At 34.2% G+C, this 17,246-nt stretch overlaps 2 protein-coding genes across 2 annotated transcripts; both read right to left on the minus strand.

Moving 5' to 3' along the window:
• Positions 1-4,262: 4,262 nt before the first annotated feature.
• Positions 4,263-5,407, minus strand: LOC102597114 (oleosin 1-like). The gene has a single exon (XM_006355237.2). The coding sequence runs from the start codon at positions 4,890-4,892 to the stop codon at positions 4,470-4,472; it is 423 nt and encodes a 140-aa protein (XP_006355299.1). The 5' UTR covers positions 4,893-5,407; the 3' UTR covers positions 4,263-4,469.
• A 135-nt stretch (positions 5,408-5,542) lies between these two features.
• On the minus strand, positions 5,543-12,844 carry LOC102597441 (uncharacterized). Its single transcript, XM_006355238.2, has 5 exons — positions 12,574-12,844; positions 11,697-11,835; positions 11,480-11,605; positions 11,295-11,385; positions 5,543-5,977 (listed from the first exon to the last, which is right to left on the minus strand). The coding sequence occupies exons 1-5, from the start codon at positions 12,657-12,659 to the stop codon at positions 5,808-5,810; spliced, it is 612 nt and encodes a 203-aa protein (XP_006355300.1). The 5' UTR covers positions 12,660-12,844; the 3' UTR covers positions 5,543-5,807.
• Between the last annotated feature and the right edge of the window lie 4,402 nt (positions 12,845-17,246).

A 17,246-nucleotide genomic window follows, 5' to 3' on the forward strand; every position in this document is an offset into this window, starting at 1 on the left:
TTCTAACATTTCTCCAAAAATCAATTATAAACTTAACCAAACCCTCTTAAAATTGGGATATAAACTCCAAACAACATTTTCAATTATTTGTAGGAATTAACCTAACCAAACTAATCACAAATTCGTAAAATTCAAATAATGTATTCAAAATTTGAATCTTTATAATGATCATCAATGGTGAACTCTTGTTTCTATAATTTTAAAGATTTGAAATTTCTATTTGAGAACATGATATTGTACACTTTTTTGACTTTTCTATTCCTCTTTTCGTCGTGTTTTTGGATAAAAATAGTGAAATATGGGCAAAAACTGATTTAAAAACAGTTATTTAAATGAAAATTTCAAAAAAAAGAACAATAAAAAAAAAGAGGAGGAAGAGAAAAAGGGCAGAGAAAGAGGCGAAGGAAGATAAACAGTACAATTTTTTAATTCTAAAAAATTGTACTGTTTATCTTCAACAAAGAAGAAGGAAAAAAAAAGAGGAGGAAGAGAAAGAATGACACAGAAAGAGACAACAAAGAAGAAGGAAAAAAAAAGAGGAGGAAGAGAAAGAATGACACAGAAAGAGACGACAAAGAAGAAGGAAAAAAAAAGAGGAGAAAGAGAAAAAGGACAGAGAAAGAGGCGAAGGAAGATAAACAGTACAATTTTTTAATTCTAAAAAATTGTTATATTTAGTTAGAAAAATTGTATTGCCATAGATGGTAAATATTTTTTTAATATTACATATTTATGTGATTTACCCTTTACTATATTTAGGGAAAAGGGTCTGATATATCTCTCAACTTTGTCATTTGGAGCTGATATGCCCTTCGTTATGAAAGTGGCTCATATATACCCTTACCGTTATACAAACGGCTCACATATACCCCTACCATTACAAAATGAGCTCACATATATCCTTAATTTAACGGAAGTGAAAAAAAATAGTTTTAAATTTATGTTTTTGACTTTTAAATTTTAAAAAAATCATGTAGGGGTATATATGATCCTTCTAGCGAATTTCAAGGTATATTTTAATCTTTTTTATACATAAAATATTTTTTAACGTCTTTGATTATCATTTTTTGAGTTTCTTATTCTTATTTTATTTTTTTCTTTCGTTCGTTAGTAGTAAAGAAGTAAAATTTAAAACTTTATTTTTTTTGGTGGCTATTATTAGTAAATTTAAAACTTATTTTTTCGACTATATTGTTATTTAGTTTTTGTATATATTGGGTCATCTATAATAAAGTTTACAAGAATATTAGTGAAACATAAATAAATCTGACCATCAAAATAATAACTTTAAATTAGTCGTTGAAATAAAAAAAGTCAAAAACAATTATGTGTCAGGAGGATTAAATATACCCATATGAGATTATTATTTTTTTAAATAATAATAATTAAAATATGAAATTAAAATAAATTTTTTCACTTCCGTTAGAGGAAAATGGTATATGTGAGCCATTTGTATAACAATAGGGGCATATATGAGCCACTTTCTTAATGAGGGTATATCAGCTCTAAATGATCAAGTTGAGGGGTATATTAGGCCCTTTTCCCTTATATTTATAGGGTTATTGAAGTTCAATAGCTATAAATATGTTATTTACTAAAAATGACTACACTTTATGTTAACTTCTGGCTGCATGTTTGTATTAATTTTTTTTATTATTATTTATACAGTGATCTTACAATGTACTAAATAAAGTATGGTATGTTACCATAACTGCCAACCTTTTATTATGTCCTTAAATCACTCAAATTTCCATTATTAAAATACCAACTAATATTTGCATATTGAATGCATATCCCGATTCATTCACATAATACAATAGTAACTTGTATTTATATTCATAAATACAATATATTCACAAAATACTAATTATAAAGGTATTCAAAAAATTTGAATATAAAAGAGTATTTATGTCTTTTTCTCGCTGTATTTTTTATATGTTTTTTATTTTTCTATTTATACACTAATACAATTGTAATTACAATAACTAAATAAGGAAAATATATTACTTGTACAATTAGCATATGAATACTTTGAATTCAAATTGGTGTTTCTATTTATAAAATTTAAAGTATTAATATATCAAGTATACAAGTATTTACAAAAACTTAATGTATTAATACATCAAACAAGGTAAAGTACTACAATTTTAGCATATGAACACAACAATTTGGAAAATGCATGGATACACTATTGTTAAACCAAAAATGAATACACCAATACAGTATACATATGAATACACTGTTGTTAAATAAAAAAAATGAAAAAACAATAGAATGTGTAGGTATCAAATGTAAGTATTCTGCTGTATAAAAAATTGAAAAAGCCAACACACGTCAATCTCTTTTTGGTCAAAATTTTCCTATAATACTTGAGGCTTGGTGTTAACTTAGGTATTTATTTATTTATAAAAATATAGTATTAATGTATCCAACTATACTTGTATTGCCTAATCAACCTTTCAAATTGGATATATTACTTATGTATCCAAATATACTTGTATTCACAAATCGCTATTTCAACTTGTGTTAATATTACAATACAATTATCTATGTATATAAGTATTATACTATATACAAATTTGACAAACAACAAAATTCTCTCTCTACACTCTCTGCTAACAACGGTAACCTAACGGCTCCACTGAACTGTGGGTATCCCCCACGCTCCATCTCATAGAGCCGCCAGGGGATCTCTCATCGGCGCACCTGGACAAGGAGATGGCTCCAGCAGTAGAGGACTCATCGCAAGGAGATATGCAATTTCGCCATGGAAAGAAAAGTATAAAAGCAAAATAATTTTCATGAAAAGCAAATTCTTCAATCAAAATCCTGTAAAAATAGATGAAAATAGATGTCTACAAATAAAATTTTCATAAAAAGGAGGAAAAAATCAATTAGAAAATACCTAATGAATTCAAATCACAAAAATCGCTCCTAGAATCATACAAAATGATCTTGAATTGAAAGAAATTTGGGGGAAAATACAAAAAATATGTGATACAGGGATATTGATGAAAGAGAAAGTATTGATGAAGACATAATTAATTATGAGTGTAATAATAACTTTCCTATTTAATATTTATTTATATTAAATATATATAAGAAAAACTGATTATTGGTATATAATTAACTTTGCTATTTATTGTATAGTTATATCCATATAACATAATAAAAATAAACTACAACTATTTATTTTAAATGTATATTGATGTTTGCCATATTCTATAGTTTTTCGTGTGTCCAGCATATAGAGTTGTTATATATGCTAGGTGGAGGGATGATTTTATGTACAGACGCGCGCCTAAAAGCATTTCTAGACAAACATTGGTCTAGTCAACATCTAGGTGTGTTCCGTTAACTATTGGGTGATAGTTCAGCTTGGAACTCAGACTCTTAATAATTCAAGTGTGAAACTCAATAAATAGGATAGTTCATGTGAACCCATGCTCCTCTCTCTAGATTATATATAGTAGTGTTATATTAAAAAATATTTAAATATAGAGGTGTGAACCCACGTTAAAAGTAGCATATAATAATACGATGATGGTTGGGTGTATCTCTCTAAGCAAAGATAAAAATTTAAATCTTATATGCATCTTATTTTTGTTAATAACACCCCTTCAAGTGGTTATCAGTAACACTTTTGGCATTTCAATCAATTTTATTTTATTTTTTTGGTTTAATCTTTCAAAACTTTCAAGTGTGTAACATTGGAAATTCCTACAAAAATTTACACGGTAAAATTTTTATATAATTAAATCAAATATGTATATTAAAATTTAAAACAATTGACATTATATATGTTGGACCTATAATTTTTATATAATTAAATCAAATAATGCTTCCAACATATAGTTGGGGGTTTATATGAATCTTTTATATTAATTTCGTGCTATTTAAGTTATTTTGTTCCACGGTAAATAAATTTATTTATTTTTATGGAAAATTATGAGTTATCCATTATTAATTTTGTGTCATTTAAGTTATATTGTATTGTTAGTTTAAATACCATATTTATTTTAATTATCACTTAAAATTTATTATATCGTATCATTTAAATGCATCATTAGATAACAACGAAAAATCTTATTCCATATAATGATTGTTTTGATGTACTTGTTTTTAATTAATCAAATTTTATTATTTACCCTACTGTTTTATATCACAATGTATCATCATTCAAATGGTTGATGTATGACATTATTGACATTATGTAACAACAGAGAGAATACAATCTATTTAGATATTACATTCATTAAAACAATACAATACAACAAATACGATACAATACAATATATTATGAAACAATACGCAAAAATCGTACAAACAGAGTTTTAACAGAGATAACGCTAATGCCAAGATCAGTAGGAACAACACAGACATTCTCTTTTCCCCCTTTATTATTAGGATATCACTCACAGTCTTAAGATAAGGTAACACAAATTGCACTTTAATAACATTTCATATAATTAGGCTTCTGTATTCCCCTGGGCCTTGTTCTGCACATATTGTCCACCCTCTTTAGCTCTTTCCTTCATATCCCAAGCTTTGCTTGCAATCCTCATTCTAGCAAAATCAAGTTGGTCTGCAGCATACGGGAGTTGCCCACGAACTTTCCTATACAACCACAATATTGCAGCTAATCCCCCTATTCCACTTCCACCAGAAAACAAGAAACCAGCAGTGCTCAAGACGAGAATCATCGCAGCTGGAACAAGAATTGGGCTGAACACGACAAGGAATGGGGCAGCAAGGATCAAAAATATAACTGTCCCTGCAAAAGTAAGACTGGACAAGCCTAACAAAGCAGCACCAAGTGTTCCTGCTGCCATGAGCCTCAAGGCTTCGTAATTTGGAGGTGATCCACGGAGTTCTTTCTGCTGATCAGACATGGCTGAAACTTCTAACAATAGAGGTTGTTATACTTTTAGGAAGGAACTGAGAATGAATGCAAAGGACTAGGAGAGTCTTGCATTATATAGTATTTTTTTGTGATAAAGTGGGGACCTTAAGGACACATGAAAATACAACTGGCATCATCTTCTTGGGTGGTGTGAGACATGAGGGGGTCTAGAAAAGTGTGCAGGAGTGATGGGAAGCTTGGCATGAGCCTTTAGTTTTATGAGCATTTAGGATCAAACATTTGGCAGGGGGAGAAGGAAAAGATGGACAAAGTGAAAGTAACCTATAATGCATCTCCAGTTCTTCTATAACAAAAAAAAATAGAAGTTCAAATAAAATAAAAACACCAACAATTACTTTTTTTAAACAGAAAGCCAAAAAAGACGGCAAGTACAACAAAGAAGGGAAATAAGGGGGGAAAAACTTCAAAATTCTTAACAAGGAATTCATATTATTGTTTAAAATTGAGAAAAGATTCCCAGTTCTACCTCAAGAAAGATAGTAGAATGGGAAAAGTAAGGTGTATCACATGTATCTTGATGCTTCTCCTGGTTCTGAAATAGGGTTAATTCCTTTCCGCTAATAACAAGGGGCACATTTATGAACAGAGGCTACTAGATGTTATTTCACTTTAACAATATCACATGAAAATTTTGCAAGCACATACTTTATTCAAGCTAGAAAAATGTCAGAACAAACTAACTCCATGTTTACAGCCAAGAAAAGGGAAAAGAGTACATAAAGAGATAGGGGTTGTGAGAGTTGCATTGAGTAATGACGCAGATCTTAATCATTTGCAATTAACAAAACTACCTTACACCAGTTAGAAAGTTTCTAATACTTGAGCTTCAAGATCTACTACCCATTCCTGTATGTTACGTCACTGGTGACATACCAGAACATGATCAGGAGTCCTTAGAAATACCATGATTAGCAGCATCTAATCCTTGATTCCTTGGTAGAAGATATGATGGAAGAAATGACGGGATTACAAGTGCCAGTGCCAAGCAGAGCACCACCAGCACTACGACATACCATGCTTGGTGAGGGATGCCAAATAGTAGCTCATCACATACTGCCATGGAAATGCACATAATATTAGCAAGACACTGTGAAGGAGTAACAATTGAAGATACTAACAAATACACAGGCCACAGCGGCCAAAAAGCTTCAGTAAGACAAGGCGGTTGGACAGCAAGCGTATCACGAAACAGGGGTCATAATCATCAAGAAAAGCTGTTCATTTAACCATATTCTACATGACAACAGTCATTTTAATGTTCTTAACATCAAAGGATAAAGGAACAGGAAATCCACGAGCTATCCACAACTTCACAAATCAAAATTTTACAATTGTAGGTAAGGTTACATTGTAGATAGACCAGTATAGAAAAGCAGATATGCAATTGAGCTAAGCAGTTTTCTATTGACTAATACTCCACAATAGTTATTACAATATTTCAACATCAAAGAAAAGAGGGGCACAGTTTAACGAGATACTGGCTGCAATAATACAGAAGTCAAAGCTACATTCTGTCAATGGGTTGGAACAAACCAAAGGACCTCATTCGTCTTCAGATATTATAGCTACAAGCCACTTTTTAGCCTACATTTGCAATCCCTATCATCACAACCAAGAACACAATTGATGACCCAGAGATGTTACAAACATTCAACACAATTCTCTTTATTTGAATTGAATGCCTTGAGTGATATTTTATTGCTTTGAACTGCCTAATTGTGTTTGTTTTGAAGGTGGGTGTAATTGGTACGAGGAATGATTTTCCACTGTTATGTGTCAAAAGCATGCGCAATGAAGCTCAAGATCTCAAGCCCAGAGCAAAGAAACTACAGATTAAATCCATAACGACAAGAAGAGGAGGAAAAGGGAGGGAGAAAGGTGATACAGCGCACTGCATCGTATTAAGCTCAGTGCATCGAGATGGCTTACTGCAACTCGTCGTAAAATTGTCCTAGACAGCAGGACACAATGAATTAAAAAGAAAATCAAACTACCCAAATGCAACATATTAGAACATGAAAGATTAATGTAGTACTCAAGTGCATACAAAGTGGCACTGTGAAAAAAGATTTCTTCAGCACAGTGCACTTGATATGTTGAGCGGGAGTATTCCATCAAGCGCTATTCTAACGCCTAGTATTCTTATTTATTTGATTGTTTATGCTTTTATAGAATAGTTAGGCATCATCTAGGATGAACTTGAGAAAGCATATCTAGGGCTGTTTTGGATGTGTAAGTTCACAAAGGTTACACGCATCACCCCGTTTAGGTGGTGCTTTACTGTCTGTGCTAAGATACAAGGGCATCAACTGTAGACACTGTCTTTAATAGGACAGCACTAGACAACAAATATAGTTGGCAACTGATACATTACTTGTTAGAAAACAGTATGAATGAAATTTTAATTGCAAGGAAGAAGAAGTCAGAAATCTAGTACCATATGAAAACCAGCCCCGAGAAACTTTTTCATCTAAATCAGAAACTAAAATTGTTATACTTGATTGACATCATTTTGTTTTGGACAAATAGGAAAAAATCACCTAGTGTTTTTACCTCTGTGGGTTCGGTTTTGAACCTGAGACCAAAGATTTTCAACCCAATTCATTAACCATTGCTACACCCTTGGGTGCTTTATTGACATCTTTTTAACTTCATATATTTTGCTAAAATATATTTTTTATAGTTTATTTGTCCAAATAAATAGTTCCCTTTTATTGCATTATATATAAAATATTTTTCTTCATTAGTGCCACTCGTGCTTTAAGGGGTCGTTTGGTTTGAATACAAGTTATGATGGGATTAGTTATGCTGGGATAAGTTATGTTGGGATTAGTTATGCTGAGATTGTTTTTTATTGACTGTTTGGTTTGTTGTATTAAAACTAATATGCATGACATACTCTTGAAGAATAAGTTGTTTGTTTACAAAAATACCCTTCATCTTATTTTGGCTTTTTATATGTATTTTTTATGGAGCTTTATTTATTCACTTTTAAAAATAAATTATGTGATATGTTTAAATTTGTATTTCATATGAATTGAAATAGGCCCGTGGGAAGCCTCTCCTCTTCACTATCATAAGTAAAATATTAATTAAAAACAAATCAATCATAATTTGAAGTAAAAACTGTATCAAAATAACCAAAAATATTGGATCAAAACTCCAAAAATGCTTCAAGAAAACAGCAATAAAGTGACCAAAATACACCAAACCAGCTGCAAAAACTGCACTAAAACAGAATATTGGATCAAAACTCCAAAAATGCTTCAAGAAAACAGCAATAAAGTGACCAAAATACACCAAACCAACTGCAAAAACTGTACAAAATTTGCATAAAAATAACCACAAAAATTGAACCAAATCTGAATTCAAACAACAGCAAAAAATCCACCAAATCAGTAACAAAAACCGCATTAAAACGTCTATTAAGACTTGAAAAAAAAAACAGCAAAAACTCCAAAAAATTGACCAAAATTGCACTAAAATACCTGCCAAAACTAGAGCAAGTAGCTACAAATTTGTGTTAAGATTATTTCTTATTGAGTGTTTGGTTTGTTGTATTAAAACAATATATATTGCATAAATTTTAAGAACAAGTTGTTTGTTTACAAAATTACCCTTCGTTTTATTTAGTTAATATTTTCTTTGCAAACTTTAATTATTTATTTTTAAAAATAAAACATTTATTTTATTTAGCTTAAATATTTTTGTTTATGCATTCTCATGGTAAGTACCATATGAATTTAAAAATAGAACTTTTTTCTTATTTAGCTTAAAAATAGAATTTCCCTCTTAAGTTTATTAAAGAGAAGAAAATTTATGAGAAATCAAAATAAAATAAACATAGTTTTATTAAAGTGAAAGAAGATTTATGGGAAATCAAAATATAAATAAACATAAGAATTAGTCAAATAAATTCATAAATAAAAATTATATTTATATAGTGTAATTTTTTAATAGAAAAATATGAATGATTATCATAAAAATAAGAAGTAGTAAATATTAGTATACATGATATTAAAAATAATGTAAATATACATAAATGTGAAAAATGATATATACAAAGGGTTTAAAGGGATATAGTTGTCATTTTCCTATTCTATCCCGGGATAAATTATCCCGGGATTACTATACCACCAAATGGAAGGGATAACTTATCCCGGTACTAATTCCTAATCCTGGGATAAGTTATCCCAAGCTTTCTAACCAAACAAGGAAATAAAGGATACTTAAAATTTATCCCGGGATTAACTCTCCCTATCCATCACACCAAACGACCCCTAAAAGTTCCCGGTACTAATTCCTAATCCTGGGATAAGTTATCCCAAGCTTTCTAACCAAACAAGGAAATAAAGGATACTTAAAATTTATCCCGGGATTAACTCTCCCTATCCATCACACCAAACGACCCCTAAGTACCATAATGGGCTTAAAGCCCCAGTACACTTTGGCGTTTTTCTATGCTTTTCGCTTTGACTACTTTGTTTACTAGTTATGGAATCAAAAACTTATTTCAACCACAGGTCCATGAGAGAAGATAAAACACACACCAGTTAACTCTTCTCATTGCTTGAAAAAAAAAACTTTTCTCATTCACATTAGTTTTCAAACCAAGCAAATTATTTATTCTGATCGGATAGGCTAATACTAATAATAAACAGAGATACAACTCGAAAGATATAACTACTTAATAGTAAGTTTTGATAAAATGTTAATATCTAAATAAAAATGAGAAAGATCATGGCTGATACACAAAGAATGAGCCTCAATTCCTATTATGGTCAGGGGGGGGGGGGTTTGTCCACATGCCCTCTTCTCCTTTACTCTAGCAAAGAATTCTTGCTATCGTATTGATGGAGAAATATTAGTCAATCCACTGGCTGACTCACCTTCCAATCTTGTCTCCTTAAACTGCCAGACATGTGAGGGAAGTGGCTTATTTTTTTCCTTGTTAAACTTGGACAAATAGCTCACAAGCCTAAGATTGGTGTGAAATCTGCTAACAAGACTGAAGCTTAAAAGCAACTTGGCTATGCAATACTATGTGGTTACAAACATCAACCTGAATTTAGCTTTTCCTATTGTTTCTACTCCAGATTAGAAATATCTATATTGCTATGATACCTTTACTAGAAAACTGCTCGGAGGCATCTTAAGACAATATATGTGACAGGTGTTGTTATAATAGGATTTGATGTGATCAATTCTATAACCATCCATACCGAATTTTATCTTGCAATTCTCCCTTCCTAAGGGGGCATCATAAAATACTTGCTAAAATTGAACTTCCCAAGACCAACACATCTCCTGAAAGGAGTTTGCTGCTAACCTATAGCTGCAGTGGCCACTGGTGACAGCAGCTCAAGGAGTTCTGCAGACATGGTTCAAAAATTCTCGTCGCCATAATAAACTCTCATCCTATATCATAGAACCTCCACCAAACTAGAACTTTTTAGCATATATCCAGGCTCCAGCTGAGCACTTATGCCTGTTAAGCATGCACAAGCCTTTCCATCTTCTTTTCCCACATTTTACGTTTTTCGCACCAAATTACCTTTCTTTCTCTTCAAGTGACAAGTAACGGCAATCTTTATAGCACATATTAAAATTCTACTTTCTTTTAATAGGATAAATAATAGAAGAATCACCAGACAATGGCAAGAGGCTTCACATGTTCAATGTTCTTCCTTTGACAATCTTATGCAACAAGTCTTAGATCTAATGGGGTCTACTTGAATATTTTTTTTAATCAACTACTCTTCCATTAAATCAATCATCTAGAGGATGCAATTGATTGCAAAAAAAAAAAGAGTCAAGTCTCCTGATAGCAAAAAACTCCTAGCTATTCAAGGAGCTCACAAAGTTCTAGAGATCTAAAGGACTTGACACTTGGAGCAATATGGACGATTCATACAGCCGACCCCAATTTGCTTGACATTGGGAATTGTTATTGTTATGACGTGGTGTATCTGTAAAGCTAACTGACAGCCTACATAAATTTCAACATTGCATACTTTGACATTTTTCTGTTTAGCATAAATGTGCTTCCTAGATCAAAGAGTGTTATGCGAATACGCCTTTAATTTTGTGAATTCCAATTTATTAGCAGGTGTTCAATTATAGCATTTATCTTTCTTTTTTCATTTTTATGGCAATTGACTCAAAAATACAAGTCATAGGTGAATGTTCTTACTTCCTTCCCACTCTTTTTTTCTGGGGATAAAAAGGAGGTTAAGATGTGCCTGAAAATTTAGCATTGCCAATTCGCTTTTAAATGATGACAACTTGGGTAACATAATTACTATATTGGCATGAGAGAAGACGAGCTAGATGGAACTCTGAACTATCTAAATTAAGGGGAAACGTTTACCTATATTATATATGATGTGTTCCCTCTCCTTTACCCCAGGTATTGCAACAATTCCCTCAGGCTCCACATTTACCAGGACAAACATTTCTCCCTGTGAAAAATTCCATTATCAGTGCCTCTTCAGAGGTAAAAATGAGCAAAAGAATAGATGAGAATCATTATATATCATGCAGACATAACCAAACCTTGTCACCAAGCAATTGAAGACTGTTGTCCGCCTGAAAAATAATCTTTTCAGTATTCAGTAACTTCCTACCAACATTTAGCCCTGAACTTCCTTTACTTAGTTGTAGAGTAAAAGTAGCTGGTATCTGTTATATGTTGAAAAAGTGAAGGTTTAAAGCTTTAAATACCAATAGGGTATAGAAATCTAGTAGTAGGCAAGAATGCAAATGTACATACAGAAGCAGGATATGAGATCTTCACTTCATACCACTTATTGGAATTCAACCCTTGCAGTTCATATAGTCTCGACCCGGATTGTAATGGAAGAGTTTCCTTCATTAGCTCCTGTCCGACTTGCAAAACTTTTATATCCATCCTATAACATTATGAATTTTAGCTTTTATAACATATTTACATTATGCAATTATCTAAAGAACAATTGCAGGTAACTTGGAAAAGGTATACAAATTCTATACCCTGTAACTAAAATCCTTATAGCCTATAGGTAACTATCCATAATAAGCATGGATTTGTAACCTGGAAAGTATACTAAGCTGTTCCGGCCAATTAAATTACATTGACAGGTCAAATTTATGTGTTAAAGTTAAATCCAACAATATATTGCAAAACTCACATAGGGATCTACAATAGCAACAACAACAAACCCAGTGTAATCCCATAGATGGGGTCCGAAGAGAGTATAGTGTATGCAGACCTTACCCCTACCTTCTCAAGGTAGAGAGACTACTCCCGATAGACCCTTGGTTGAACGAACATGAAAAAGAAGCAGCAGTAACATGCAGAAACAATTTCAAGAAAATAATATACAAGGCTAAAAAATATATATAAGTTACCTTTTCTATTTTTATGTATATATAAAAAAAAATTGAATACACTTAACATAAGAATAGAGATTAGGTCAGTGGTTTAGGGTATTCAAATTTCAGTTCAATTCTCAATCACTATTATTTCGAACCCTTTTAATGAAAATCTTGTATCGGCCACTGCTTATCTCTATCACTACTCAAGCCAAGAGCCCCCAAAACTCACATAGGGATCTAAATTTTTTCCAAAAAGTAAGGCAAAATTGGATAGCGATGGTAAGAGGACTTACATGTTGCCATGAGTGAATGAGATTGGGTTTAGAACAAGTATGAGAATGAAGAAACAACTAAACAGTGAAGTTGAAAAGCTCCTCATAGTCGTTTGATCTGAGTTTCAATGATGTATTCTGTATATACGCATAAATCCAGACCTCTCAACAGTTAAACCATAAGATTCGTAGCAGGTAGAAGAAGGTGAAAGGATTTTCATTCCAATTGAACTGATACGAAAATATAGCCGGTTCTTCGGGTTCAAATGTCACCATTTTTATTTTTTTATTTTTTTAATTATACACTATTTCAGTATTTAATCCTCTTTCTTTTAATTTGCATTTTGCAGCCTATTTTTGGTCAAATTTGCCAACTGAGTGGCAATAGAATCAACGTTCTTCACAAAACGACGATAATACCTAGCGAGCCCCACAAAACTCCTAACTTCCGTCACAGAGCTAGGCCAATCCAATTCTTAACCGCCTCAATCTTTTGAGGATATACCATTACCCTTTCTTTTGAAACTACATGCCCCAAAAATGCAACCCAAGTCAACCAGAATTCACACTTACAAAATTTCGCATACAATCTTTGTTTCCCAAGAACACCCAGAACAATACGAAGATGGTCGGCATGCTCTTCCTCACTTTTCGAATAGACCAAAATGTCATCAATAAAGACTATAACAAACGAGTCAAGAAATGGCTTAAACACCCCATTCATCAAACTCATGAAAGCTGCAGGCGCATTAGTCAAACCAAAAGACATAACTAGGAACTCATAGTGCCCATAACGGGTTCTAAACGTCGTCTTGGGCACATCCTCAGGCCTAATTTTCAACTGATGGTAGCCAGACCTTAGATCAATCTTAGAGAAAACTGATGCACCTTGCAATTGGTCAAAAAGATCATCTATTCGAGGCAAAGGGTACTTGTTTCGAATAGTGAGCCTATTCAATTGCCGGTAATCTATACACATTCTCATACTACCATTCTTTTTATTAACAAACAAAACTGGAGCACCATATGGGGAAGTACTAGGATGAATAAATCCCTTATCAAGAAGCTCTTGGATTTGAGCCTTAAGCTCTCTTAATTCTGCCGGAGCCATGCGATATGGAGGGATAGAAATGGGACGAGTACCAGGTTCTAAATCAATGCAGAAGTCTATATCTCTATTCGGAGGCATACCAGGCAAATCATTAGGAAACACTTTTCTAAATTCTGACACCACAGGAATAGACTCAATAGATGGAGGCTCAACCTTAACATCCCGAATATGAGTCAAATAAGCCAAACAACCCTGCCCTACCTATTTACTAGCCCGAATGAAGGATATGATCTTAGCTTGCTTAGGCTTGTACACCCCTTCCCACTCTAATTTTTCCCTTCCCGAAATTTCTGGAGTTGCAGACTTAGTATTACAATTAAGCACAACATAATAGGGGGACAACCAAGTCATGCGTAAGATTATATCGTAGTCAGTCATATCCAAAATCACCAAATCAGCCCAAGTCTGAAAACCTATAAACAAAATAGGACAAGCATGATAGACATGGGTGACTATGACAGACTCTCCAACTGGGGTAGAAACATAGATTGGGGCATCAAGTATATCACAAATCATAGCAAATTCTAAGGCAAATCGCACAGATACATAAGAATAAGTAGAACTCGGATCAAATAACACATTGGCCATCCGGTCACAGACAAGAATAGTACATGTGATCATTGCGTCAAACTCCGCTGCCTTGCTCTTGCCCGAAAAGGCATAACATTGACCCCTATCATCTTGATGAGCTACTTCCCTGCCTGGCTGCACTGTACCTCTGCCTGCATTACCATTTCCCCTACCTCCGCGGCCTCACTGATTTTCTCCTCACCCACCTTGTGGACGCCCTCGATCATTATTACCATTTCTCGTGGGTACCACTGCTCTAATATGCTGCTGCGCGGAATCCATCATGCGCGGGTGGGGACAATATCTCCTCATATGCTCAGGTTTTCCACAGTTGTAACATGTACGTTCAAAAGATGGCCTGCTGCCTGCCGAAGGTGCGGCTCCCTGGATATCCTAAATCAAATTATGAGGTGGAGTTTCCGAGTAATTACCTGTAGAGGCGGGCATAGCGGATTGAATTGGCCTGGCTGCAAGTGTTGGTCTCCCTGACCCCTTGGAGTAAGAACCTTGAAAGTTACTTGAGTTCTTGGCCCTTTTTGCCAATGTCTTAGCCTGACTGTCTCGCCTCACCCCCTCCACTTTCTTAACAAAGTTTGTTACCTCATTAAAGCTCCTCCCTGCAGAGGTCATATGAACAGATAATACCTACAACTCAGAATTTAGTCCCCTAATAAATAAACGGATCCTCTCATCCTCAGTAGTCACAAATTGAGTAGCATATCTAGACAAGGCATGGAACTTGGTCTCATAAGCAACCACATACATACCACATTGCTCCAAAGCCATGAACTCGTCCTTCTTGTGATCTCTCAAAGTCCTAGGCACATATTTCTCTAAAAACAGAGCATGAAATTGGGTCCAAGTAAGTGGAGGTAAGACTGAAGATCTGCATTCCACATAAGCTCTCCACCACTGCTTAGCCTCACTTTGAAGTTGAAAAGTCACGAACTCAACCCCATGTTGATGGACAATTCCCAACTTATGAAGCCTCTCATAGCATTCTAGGATGAATTCATATGCATCCTCACTCTCAGAACCAAGGAACACATGCGGTTTCAACTTCAAGAACTTATCCAACATCTCATACTCATTACCAGTCATAACAAGACTCAATAAAGGACGGAATAAAGCGTCATTACCTCCAGTTCCACCCATCTTGGGCACAGTGATAACAACAGGGGGATTGACAAGAGCTTGAGTTGCAAGAACAGAAGGAAGCACTCCAGGACCAACCAACCCTTTCAAGAATGACATGATCTGCTGAGCTAACACTGGGTCGATGGGAAGAATACATGTAGTCTCAGCCTGCACCTCTTCCTCTTGTCTAACATTCTCCTCCTTCTCAACCTCTACATTCTTCTCTACCTCATCATGGTGTGCAGGAGAGGCGTCATTTCTGGGAGCATCTCCAACCGGTGCTCCATCTATAGTAGGCAATGCCCTTCCTCGGCCTCTACCCTTAGCTCTTCGTCTACCCCTGCCTCAGCCGCGACCTCTCGCTACAGATTCCCAGCTGGAGCATTGACGGGAGCTACAGGCCTGACGCCATTGAATCTAGTATTAACCATCTGCAAACAGAAGAGTGAAGGTTGTTAGATACCAATTGGAATCAAGTTATAGCACGAAAGGAGACAAGAGAAGACATAAAGATTTCCTAAAGTCCTATAGCCTCTTGAAGAAAAGTACAGATGTCTTTGTACCGTTCCGCAAGACTCTACTAGACTAGTTTTGGTACATCGAGATTAATGAACCTAGGCTCTGATACCAAATTTGTCACGATCCAAACCATCGTGATTGACACCCACACTAACCCTCCGGTGGGAGAACCATTTATACTAATTAGCTAACAAACTTAATCAAAAATACTAAAGCATTTAAGGTTACAGAAGCAAGTTAAATGCTAAGGTAAGAAATAGGGAGTTCCCATAAACTCCAAACAAAAGTCTAACAACTAAACAAATGCGGAAATACTACCTAGAACCTGAAAGTCAATGTACCAAAACTCTAACAAGATCCATAAATCTAAACAAGAAGGGTTACAACCCCAAACTAATGTACTAACAACTAACTAGAAAATCTAAGTTTGAAATATGAACTTAAACAGAAAGAGAACTCATGGCAACCCAGAAGAACTAGCTCACCCTTGAATTCGAAGCGATCACTGATCTTCTAGGCGATGTCTGTCAATAGCTGCCTGAAGATGCCCTGTACTCAACAAAGAAAGAGCAAGTGTAGTATCAGTACACAACCATAGTGTACTGCTAAGATCACGCGGCTATCCCACTAAGTGCAATATACATAAGTCAATACAATAACATGCATACACCGAACATATACAATATCATCAACATTTACGAACAACGAATAATTTCACGATTCTCAAGTATCACAGTTATATCAAGTCATTGGTCCTCTCATGGAATCCAAACCCAAACTGTTAGTATACCGAAATGTGGTACCCGATCCAATAATTATTCTAGAACGTGGCAACTGATCTCACAATTATATCGGAACATGGCAACCGATCCAAGTTAGTGTGTCGGAACGCAACACCCGATCCATTCAACAAGCCACAATCACAATCACAAGTATATTCTAAATTCATACAATCAAGTAATGATTCATGATATTCATCATTCATCTTTCCTCATTTTCAATTAGTGTGATCAATAATGCAACATTCGCATACATACATGTATTATAATTAGAAAAAAGAACAAACATACATCACACAACATGAAATCACAATCATCACCTACCTCAAAACAAACTTGAATCCCCTAAGAAACTTGATTCTTTCCTTTCCGAATTCGTTCCCCGTGTTTTTGGTCTACAAACAATTAATATAACATGGGAATCAATAAACAATAACTAATTTCCCAAATTCCTAACAATTCTATCAACCCTAGATCATACCCATGATCCTTATACCTAGATTAGGGCTTTTTCTACCATAATTTCCATATCAAAACCCTTTCCCATCCATAATTACCCATTAGATTACGTTCTACGG

This window comes from Solanum tuberosum, unplaced genomic scaffold (genome assembly GCF_000226075.1).
Source record: "Solanum tuberosum cultivar DM 1-3 516 R44 unplaced genomic scaffold, SolTub_3.0 scf00198, whole genome shotgun sequence".
Classification (NCBI taxonomy): Eukaryota; Viridiplantae; Streptophyta; class Magnoliopsida; order Solanales; family Solanaceae; genus Solanum; species Solanum tuberosum.